The sequence below is a fragment of the Neolamprologus brichardi genome, chromosome 7 (assembly GCF_056152115.1).
Source record: "Neolamprologus brichardi isolate AB-2024 chromosome 7, ASM5615211v1, whole genome shotgun sequence".
In the NCBI taxonomy this organism is placed as follows: Eukaryota; Metazoa; Chordata; class Actinopteri; order Cichliformes; family Cichlidae; genus Neolamprologus; species Neolamprologus brichardi.
In genome coordinates, this window is record NC_142110.1 from 47699705 (window position 1) to 47710739 (window position 11035).

Genomic DNA, 11035 nt, shown 5'->3' on the forward strand with positions numbered 1-11035 from the left:
ATTTATATTTATTTGGCTCATTTTGAACACACAAATATTATTGTAACATCTTGCAACAAAAAAAGTGGAAGTGTGTCTCAAGTACATTTAGTATGTGTGATTCTTAGTATTCAATAGTACGGCATGCAAGTTTACACACAGCTTGTAATCTACAGTTTGTTTATTTTGATTCTTCGTCCCCTGCTGGGGCTCAGACCTGCTGGGGCTCAGACCACCTGCTGCTGGTAATCATATATGGACACGCCTCTGCCCAGACTGAGGGGAAAAGAGCATTTCTAACATTTCCCCAAATAACTTTGTTGCCTCCTAATACTTCAAAATATTGGTAATAGATAGAATAGTAGTAATATGATATTTATCAGCAAAAATGTTGAGCAATGTATGGTTTTACTTTCCAGAACCTCAATTGTTGTGGAGGAATCTTGCAAGGCTTAATGCTATAGTATTTCTAAGCCAAAGAAACGGCATACTGAAAGTCAATAGTGTGATCCACAAAACTTGTACAAAACTATTACTGAAATAACTACACAAATTAAGCGTGAAACCATCCAGTGAATACTATTATTACTAATAATCATACTAGAAATAACAATGAGGTGAAGATAAGCTCCGCGATCTTCACCGCGATCTGCTATAATTCTTAATTTTCAAAGAAATTGGAAAGTTTTATCCGTTTTTCTTAATGACTCTAGGCTGTTCCCCTGGGTTTACACCTGAACAATGCTTGTCCAAATTCTACTTAAAGACATTATGCATGGACTGCAACTACAACTGGCTGGTGTTTTCCACTAGTGGGTCCCCTGCAAATTATTCAAGGCATTTAAAAAAAAATATTCTGAAATAACCAGTTGTAATTTGATTTATCAGCTGCCAGGAGCGAGGGGCAAGGAAAGGTTACTGTGGGTGAGAAAGAAAAAGGAAACACTAAGGAATTAAGCTGATATGTGAAATTGATATAGGAACAAAGGAAAAACAGATGTTTGACATTAATCCCTTTTCTTGCGAGCACATTGCTTAATGGATGCTTTTTGCTCACAAACACATGTTGCTTAATGTCTTGGCCAATATAAACATACCTTGTTTTCACGAAACTCAATTTAACCTGAATGCAAGTTTTAAATTATTACATTTTAACAGCCTTCCTGACAATCTTTATATGTTACTTTGATATCGCTGCCCAAATTTCCTCTCTATTTATTGTTTTAGTACTTGCGTTAATAAGACATTTGGATTTAGTTGTTTATCTCATATTCTCACAATCATTCCTTTTTGATCAACTCAGACAAGTCAGTTACAGGGCGTTTTGCACCTGATGCTTATTTTCTCCAAATTAAACAGATGTATGGCGGGTAACCCAGGACAGAGATTCATAAAAAAATATGTTATATATAATAAAAACAAATGTGTAACTCATTACAGATTCTGCTTCTCTGACCTGCTGATTAATGCTTTTCCCAGCTGACAAAGACAGACAGTTTTTATCTCTTCAGAGTGAAATCAATGTTCCCATCCAGACCTCAAATAAAGACATTGTTCCAGCTCGCTTACATGTGCCTAAACACATATTTCATCAACAAAGGTTTTGTTTCTGTGACACTGTGATTTTTTTTCTTGTTGTTAGCTAGAAAATTTTTTTCACCGACAGTTGTCTTAATCAGAGACAATAGCATAATCCTTTTTTGTCTGTCTTTGATACAGTACATTTACTCTGCTATAATAAAATACAGTTCCACGCATTAAATTAAATTTGGTTATTTGTGAGGTGTAAATTGCATTTCTTTTTTTAAGTACCTGTGCATTAGATTTACTGACTAGGACAAAAATTACTTTTTGATTTTTTTTTCCAATATCTCCGATGTCTCTTTGCAGTAGGCTCCTTGACCCGGCTGGTTGTATTCTGGTTATATCCTATGTAAAAGCAAGGTTACTGAGTGCACACGTTGGTTTGCCATTAAATAGCCCTCTTCCAACAACTATGTCGCTATTTATGGATGTAAGTGTTGATGTGAATTTCTGTTTAATGTGATTTTCTGTATATGTAGACAGCAACAGTTTTATCAGACGTATAACATGCCAACATTACCCCACTGCACTCTCCAGCTAACTGCCATTTTGTCTCTGTCCTGACAGCTACATGGTTAATTTACACAGATAATGAATTATAAAAGTTTTACATGTAATTGCACTGTAATTAAATTTCATAAATAAAGCAAAACCAACAGATAAATGATTGTGAGAGAAGAAGTGAAAGCTGTGCACTAAATAGAAATGCTGTCATGCAGTTAGCATTTTTTTTAACATTAGCGTCAGCATTTAGGAAATATTTGCTAGTTGTGGCTCTGGCAGTACAACTAGTACAAACTTTTTCTACATAGACAACAAAACCCAAACGCCAGTCAACGCCGTACACAAAATAATTGTTCATTAATGTTGTTTGTGTTAGCTAGCTAGCTTTTGTCATCACCTTCGATGCTGAAAATGAATCTTTCTTCCGCTGGCTTCTTAACGTAGCTAACATGGTGACCATTGAGGGTGAGAAGGGTTGTTTTAAAATACCTTTTTGACTAGTATGAATAAACTGAGTAAAGGTGGTGCAGTGTAGAGAGCGTGAATGCACATATGAGCCGTGATAGTAGCCTACAGAAGAATGAGAACCAGGAAAGGCCTTCTCAAAGACTAATGGAAAATTCCATAGGAGCCCAACGCCCCACCCCCATCTCTGCATTCCTCATTCATTATCTCATTATCATGCAGTCTTCCCTTCACCCATTCCCACTTTCAGTCACTTGGGTTGTCTTTTTTTTTCTCACTCTCACCTAATCTAATTCGCACACAAACAAAACGCACCTGAACAGACACAAACCATCAGTTACTGCTGGCGATGCATTGGTCATTCAGTAGGAATTTTACTCTTGCTTGTTATTGTTCCCAGTGTATGCCATTGAACTTACTGCCGCTTTATTTTCATAAAACCACAGACAGATCTTGTTTGCCTGATTACTTCTATTTACTTCTCTATTTTGGTAACAGAACAAAATGGTTTTCCAACATGCACTCATCATCTTATATCTTTTCTATGATTTGAGCCCGTCCAGCAAGTCTGTGGATAATAAATAGATAAATCAATAAGTATTCACCCTCACTTCTTTATTCTGCAACCAAAATCCAAAAAGGTCATGTAATGTCAGTAGTTTATCATTTTTATGTCAGTTCAATGATGGAAGAGATACAACACAATTCATGAAAACATCTGTACACCCCAGTTAATGAAACCCGCTTAAAGTGACTTCTTTACCGCTGTTGTTTATTATTGTGTTCTCCGGCATCACAATCCATGCCTCTTAAAATGTGAATTGATTCAACAGTTCAATATGAAAAATCTTAATGTTTGGAATGAATAATTTCCTCCATTCCTGAGCACTTTGTTTTCTTACCAAACAAAATCATATTAAAGGAATTATGTAATTTTTACTTAAGTTTTCCAGAGCTTTCTCTTTTTGCATGTTCATTCAGAATTTATTCCCGATAAGAGCTGAATAACAGCTGGAAGGGGAAAAAAAGAGGGGAAAATGTACTGAAAAGCAATGGACCTCGTTTACTTTTCTTCCACTTCCCAGAAAATACTGCTATATCCCTTTGTTTTGGTAATGATTTGTGTATTAGGAGTTCTGGATGACTTGCTGTGTGTTGTTCAACCCCAGGAGCTTTGAAGGTGCAAGGACTGGCTGCACGTAAGGTCACCACAGGATCTCCCCTTAATAGTTGCAAGCTGTTGGCTGGATTTGGACAGGCAGAGAGGAGAGGAAGTAAGGGTTATGGAGTGTGCCTTTCTGAGGGTTCCCTGCACAAGACCCTTTTTAGCACCCCCCCCCCCCCCCCCCCCCCCCCCCCCCCCACCATCTATCTTGGAAGGAATTCCTTTCTTGGATATAGTTGGCCTCTCTTTGAGAACATTTTATGAATGTGCCTGTATGTTTTTCTGTCTGATTTGGGTCTCGGGTGAGCGCTGAGATCCTTCCCAGCCCCTCGCCGCTGTTTACCACTCTCAGTCTAGCACAAGTATGCTCAACATATGATTTGCTATGTGTCATGACTGATACTTTTTGTTCAAGTGACAGTCTGATATCTACTAACCGCTATGGCTGCAATCCATCTTTTGAAACAAAAAAAAATCCTGTCTATGTAAGTCACCTGGAAACACACAATCTTTAACACATGATCTTTTATGAAAAGTGGCTGTTGCTTTTCCACATGGAGGCCAGTGTACTGTGATAGAATTCAGATTTTAATGGCATAGTTTCCTTTAATTCCTACTATTTATTTGTATGAGTATGGGGAGCAAGGACTGAAGGTGGACTGGGCAAAAAAGCATGAGAGAGAGAGGGGCATAATAATGTGAATATAAAGAGCAGGGCTTTTCTACACAGCTGAGCAAAGGTAGTTACACAGCGGGAGGACACACTCCCCACAGGTTTTAGGGGTTTAGGCTGGTAACTGATGCCAAGTGCTTGCATTTGAATTGCCAAAAGTTAGTTATGTGTTCTTTGGTTCTTAAGTGGCTCTTTTTCCTTCCATATCTAATCTGTAACAACTTTATTTTTGCCCATAGTTCTTTCTGTCTCTCGCTCTCATTCCAATTTTGTATTTATAGCATATTTTTTTTACAGTCTGTGACTTTTAATTTAAATTGCTTGATGGCCTCAGTTATCTCAGACTCATATACTTGTAAGATTTCACTGGTAATTCATTTTTAGGTTTTTCAGTACACTAGGGCTCTTGGTGCTGTGACAAACAATTCTTTGAAATCTTGAGACCTGTGAATGTAATATATGAATGTAGGAGCATGAACATGCCACTGGTTAGGTTTTGCTTATATCTTAAATTCTAGATAAAGACTGAATAAGAAAGCAAAACATCTGTATTAACACACTCTAATCTATAATGACATATAAAAATATATATGGCTGCTTATAATTCCCTCTAATAATCGTATTTATGTAATTTACGTAATAAACAGTTTGGTATCTCTAGATCTCTAGCTAAGCCATTTCCCTTTCCCCCAGCCCTTTGCCCAAAAAGCCACCTTCTTTCCTTTAAGCGCTGGATTAAACGCACAAACTGCAAACACAGACATGTCGATAGGAACTCTGTTATTTCGACCTGTTCCTGAAATTGAAGGATGTGGCTCTGACAAAGTCTGCTTTCTTCTGAAGGGCTTTCATGTTGCTGTCAGTGGGTGTCCTCGCACAGGCCTTTTCTAGCCCAGGGACATAGGGCAGCACGACGGCCCCCAGGCCCACAAGGCCAGTCAGTCAGTCTAATTTCCCAGCCACCCTGAGAGAACCTTAAGTCAGGGCCAGATGTGGCAGCTGGCGCAGCCACCCTGGAGGTCAAGGTCAAAGAAAACCATGTCAAATTTGCCACCCACCATCACTCTCTAGATTGAGAGATAAACAGAACTGCGCTTGAAGGAGAAATAAAGGAATGGGAAGTGTATTGAGAAAGTGTGCTGCAAGAGAAGGGGAATAATAAAGCAAGACACAGCAAGCGAGACACTCTAAAATAAACAATGTGGAAGTGTGAAACTCAGAATTATTGTAATTAAACTAGGAAAGAGTTGTACGGGAATGAGGAACCCCATGTTCTTGGCTTCAAAATGCTACAAAGGAAACTCTGGTCATGCATTTGACAGCTGTTTTTGAAGTGTGTCTGGCCTTGGGCTTGTAAAGTCATCACACGTAGGCCTCATTTTCTCAGAAGAGTCTGGGCACTGCCCACCTGGCCCTGACATTAAGAACACCACCTCCACACATAAACAACTTATTTTATACCTTATTTCAAAGGACAGCCTGCGTCACTGCTCCTCTGTGACTAGCATGCTCCCCCACAGACCCGCTGTCAATAAAGTCCCAATTCTTAAAATTATTGCCCCTATTTTATGTCATTACATAAAACCAATGAAGGTATAACATTTTGGTTGTCAGCATTTTCTTTTAACTGCAATCTAAAGCAATTTCAAATTTTGCTTTTCTAATTTTTTTTAGAAAAGTACTATGAAATCAAAATTTTAAAAAAAAGGCTAGCACACCTTGTTTCAGTCATGCAAGCCTTGAAGCGGGTCACTGACCCCTGGAAACTACTGGCCACTATGGAAAAGTGTATAGTAGATGTATAATACAAGTTGCTGTGTGTGGATGAGGGAAAAAGGCTACGCATTAGAATGCTTGACTCCAAAGTAAATGCTGTTCCTTACCACTGCAACCAACACATTTCAAAAGATGCAGTAGCCAAATCAATTCTACAGAGTGTTTTTGATGCAGCACCCACTTTTTGACTCACTGGAGATAGCCAGCAACCTCCAAAAACCACTTTCCAAGCGATCAGAGGATACATATTTTTCCTAGCCACTGGAAGCTGGTTGACTGATCTTTAAGCCTTTGTGGCTGAAGCTGTAATAGCTTAGAGACTGTTTGCTTATCAGCAGGCCACCTTTCTTCCAGTTTTACCTCACTCTCGCAAGCTTTGGACCTCTGCACTACACAATGCCATTAAAGTTAAACTGAATCTAATGAAAACTATCAGAAACTTGAAGATCTGATAAAATTGTTTAGTTGTAGACAGGAAATCAATCAGTGTGTGATTGTAGATCAAATTAAGTTTTTAACAGCATCTTTTAGTTAATGGGAAATTCAAATTTTTAGATAGTATGAGCTCATGGTGTAATTTGTAAGATGGCATAGCAGTAGTCTCAGTAATTATACAGCAGCCACTCCGTATTTAGTTAATAGCACAATGATCCTCCCCTGGAAACAACTCATCCTCTAGTAGCCAGATAGCTTTCACTAATAGCTGTCTTTGTCTTGAGACGTGCTGTTAGAATCTGCTGGTTGCACTGACCAGGTTCTATACATTTTCAGTGTATACTGAAATTCATTGTGCAAAAAATGAAGTATCACTCTGCTCTAACGTGAAAAAAGTGACACTGATAGCAAGCCTAGGACAAAATGCAGACATCCTCGGCTGCCTTTCACTGCTTGGACCACACGTGTTTCTTGTTTGGCCTGCAGATGAAGGACACATTTTGTGTACCGAATCAGCTGAAGCAGGCCCCCCAAGAGGTGGGCAGACAAGTCAGCAGCAGCTGGTGCTAGTGACGCATTACCATCGTTATCTGGTGACGTCAAAGCCAGAGGCAATGTCCACTGATCTTCCGGTTCTGTGTTCACCTGCAGGATTTCACTTTGAAATAAGACTATCAGAAAAAACAAGGGGATCAGTTGCTGTGATAGTATGGTTAATATCATGAGTCTTCGATGAGCAGAAAATGTTGAAAAAAAGACCAAACACATACCTAAAGTCACCTCATAGTAGAATGACACTACTGTTTGATGGCATTACATAAAGTACTACAAATGTCTAGCATGAAAAGACTTGTTAGATGTAATTGTCCATTAGTTTCATGGTGCTACCCCTCTCAGACATTTTTTTTTCTTATTTTCATATTTTACCACCCCAATTTCCAAAAAGCTGGAATGTTGTGTAAAATGTAAATAGAAACCAGTTGCTGGACATTTGGGAGAGGAATGTTGTCCAGTTCTTGTCTGATAGAGGATCCTAGCTGCTCAAACAGTCTTGGGTCTTCTTTGTTGTATTTTTCGTTTCATGGTTTGCCAAATGTTTTCAGTTGGTGAAAGATCTGGACTGCAGGCAGGCCAGTTCAGCACCTGGACATTTCTACTATGAAGCCATGTTGTTTGACAGGCCTTGATTAAAAAACATGTCATCCATATGGGAGTATATATTGCTCTAAAACTTGTATGTGGCATTCAGCATCGATGCATCTTTGCAGATGTGCAAGCTGCCAGTTTACACATCTCTTATGTATCCCATAACATAAGAAATGCAGGCTTTTGAACTGAGCAGTTACATCAAGTGGGATGGTCCCTTTCTTCTTCATGGTCCAGAGCATACAGCATCCATGTTTTCAGTAAATAAATACAAGTTTGATTGCTGTGACCAAAGAGCAGCATTGAACTTTGGTTCATTTAAAATGATAATATGGCTTCTTCTTTGAATGACAGAGCATTAGCCTGCATTTGTGAACAGCAAAAAACACTTTCTGGAAGTGTTCCTGAAATCATGCACTGATAACAGAATCATGCCAGTTTTTAATGTAGTGTAACCTGAGGTCCCAAAGATATCCAGATCTTCAGCTTTGTCTATAGTGCTCCATATTCTTTTGATAATATTATGTATTGTATCTTGATGCATGCTCAATCCTCCACATATGGACATTTCAAATAGTTGATTCTCATCATCTGGTCATTACTAAGTGATGTGAGTGGCTTCCTGTCCTCCATGCTGATGTTGGATGCTAGGGATGCCCAACTCTCTGTGAATGCTACTAATCGTCTTTGATCAGTGGTTGTGATCAACGGTCATGACAATGGACATATTATGATTATGAAACTAACCTCACAGCTCATTGTTTGTCAGTGGTGCTAGTGTCAGTCATTGTGCAAATGTACTGTTTATAAGGTTGGGGAAACCTGCAGTCAGCTGAGACTGAAGAAGTCACTTAGATGAGCAATTAAACATTTCTCCACTAAAAACGCTATGTCCAGATGAAAAGAATCAACTTTTTGGGATTATGCATTGTAGTTGATATTTGTTTTGTTTTGTGTGATTTGGGATCCACTGCCCTTCTATATTTCTGAGAACCTCTGCCTGTCTAAGATGCTGTTTTTATATGGAGTCACATTACTGGATGCTCTCATTTAACTTAATTAGTTGTAAAATGTTCCTGCAGAAAATGGTACAATGGTTTTCTATCTTCTATTGAAAATAAAACATTGCTTTATGAGATTTGCAAATTATTCCATTTTGGGGGTTTTTGGGGTTTTTTTTACACATCGTCCAAACTCTCTTGGAGCTGGTGTTGTACATTGAGGTTATGAAGAAGTGTTACTATAGTGATTAGGTAGGGTTCAGGTTTTGACTAAGAATATTTGGACAACTTCCGTTTTGAGGATAAAGAGCATGTGTTTGTGTTTGTGAGCTTAAAACTTCATAAGCATTAAAAATGGATAGATGGGCTCTAAAGTTGGCAATTACATATGAATTTAAGTTTCTCATTCTCTCTTACGCAGGTGATTCCATTCCCAATGTCCTGTGACTTACGAGATGAGTGTTCCTGTCGGGATCCCAATGCTGTAGAGAACAGAAAGGATGAGCATGTCCACTCCCTGGGGTGACCAACCTTAGCAAGGACCCTTTGTTCAACAACCTAGGACCCTTTCCCCAACACCACATAGCCAAAGTGGCTGAGGCAGACTCTCCTTCATCCTCTTCTTGGCCTTCGATTTCCTGCACATGCTGCTTAAAAGGCATACCTCTCCATCCATCCATACTGCAACCCCAACCTGCTGAAATGCCTCCATCTCTCCACAACCGAAAGATACAGAAAAGAAGATGGGACTCCATAATACCTTCATTTTTCAGCTTAAAGGAAAGTAACCCCTGCAATACATTAAACCATTAAAGTACACATTAAGCAAAGCAAGAAAAAAAACACAAAATAAAATGAATTACATGAAGCAGACATTTTTGAAAAAAAAAATGAGAAAACAAAACAAACAAAAAAAAAGAACAAAAACAACAACAACATAACCAAGCCTAGGTAGCATGCCTTTTGTTGAGTTTTGTGCTGGCTTTAGTATCTATTTTAGTGACCTTACTCTACAATCAAGTGATTGAACCAAAGGTATATCAAAATGCATACGTCAAGGATAGCATTGATTGTGTTTCGGAAATATGAAGGAAGTTAAGACAAATGTTAAAAATAATCCTCACACACTCTGAAAGCTTGTTCAACTTTTTTTTGGAGGGGCTAGAAGTTGGTGCTGGTCAGATATTCTATATCTGTGTGTCACTATAAGTAAAGTGTGTTTCTTCACTGGCACATCAGAGGCTTTAGGTTATTTTGATCTTGGTGGGGAATAAGAGAGCCATGTTAATTTGGAAGTCGCAGATTCAACACACTCACAAAAACCCAAAATATAAAGGCGCACGCAAACCACAGCTAGCCACAGAAACAGTTTCTGAAGACGATTTCATAAGTATAGAGCAAAATCCCAAAAGCATAGTGAAAACATTTTAGGGCTTTCACTATTGTCCATCTTCACATAATAACATTTAACTGGGTTAGACAGCTTTGTCTTCCTTGCTGCTTAAAGTACCTCTTTATAGCATTCATTCACACTTGTATGTTTGCTCATAATACCTTATCTCACATTAACATAGACTGCATTAGAACACATGTTGACAACACCACATATAAAATGCACTAAGAACTTTAAAAGAAATCCAGAACCTCAATTGTCCTTGCGTCTTTCACCTAGTAATCCCCCCCCCCCCCCCCCCCCAAAAAAAAAAAAAAAAAACATACATTGATCACGACTTAAGGAATGTCATCGATAACACCTCACTTTGGGCTCGCATGATTTTAGTTTCAGTTTCAACTCATCCCTTGCGACGCTTGATAAGAACTTTGTTACCTCAAGCCCCGATTCAAACTGTTTAAACTGAAATTAAAAACATCCCAGTCCTTCTCCGAATGTAGTAAGTGCTTTCCTGTAGTCTGTGGCTTCCTTGAGCACACAGTACTGCACAGCACAGTCACACAGGAGTACCGAGTTGAAGGGGTGGATATAGTCTGTGAGAGAGAGCGTAGGTCGAAGACCATATCTGCCCCACAACACATTGCTTATGTACGCAATCATATAAACACGTTCTCTTTCTCTCCCCCTCAGGACTATTGGATGCCGTAGTATTCTAGCTCTGCAGGCAACAAGGTAGTACATGAAAATGACATTTGGATGTATATGTCAACACGCCATTTGCAGTCACAACACAATCAAAGCTCCCTACGTTTTCTGGCTGTGTCGTCTTTCAGTAATTTTTGAAACTATTCTCTTCAGTACAAAGTGCACTTGCTTGTTCTGATCAGCTCTTCTCAGTATTGTGAATCTTGGGT

The 11035-nt window shown here is 38.8% G+C and overlaps 1 protein-coding gene across 1 annotated transcript in view; it reads left to right on the plus strand.

Annotated features, from left to right (window-relative positions):
- The window catches only part of pappaa (pregnancy-associated plasma protein A, pappalysin 1a), a 97407-nt gene extending 86992 nt beyond the window's left edge, over positions 1-10415 (plus strand). The window contains exon 22 of the mRNA XM_006788979.3: positions 9150-10415. Within this exon, the coding sequence (XP_006789042.1) occupies positions 9150-9254 (105 nt within the window). The 3' untranslated portion in view covers positions 9255-10415. The remainder of the gene's footprint in view (positions 1-9149) is intronic.
- The last annotated feature ends 620 nt before the right edge of the window (positions 10416-11035 follow it).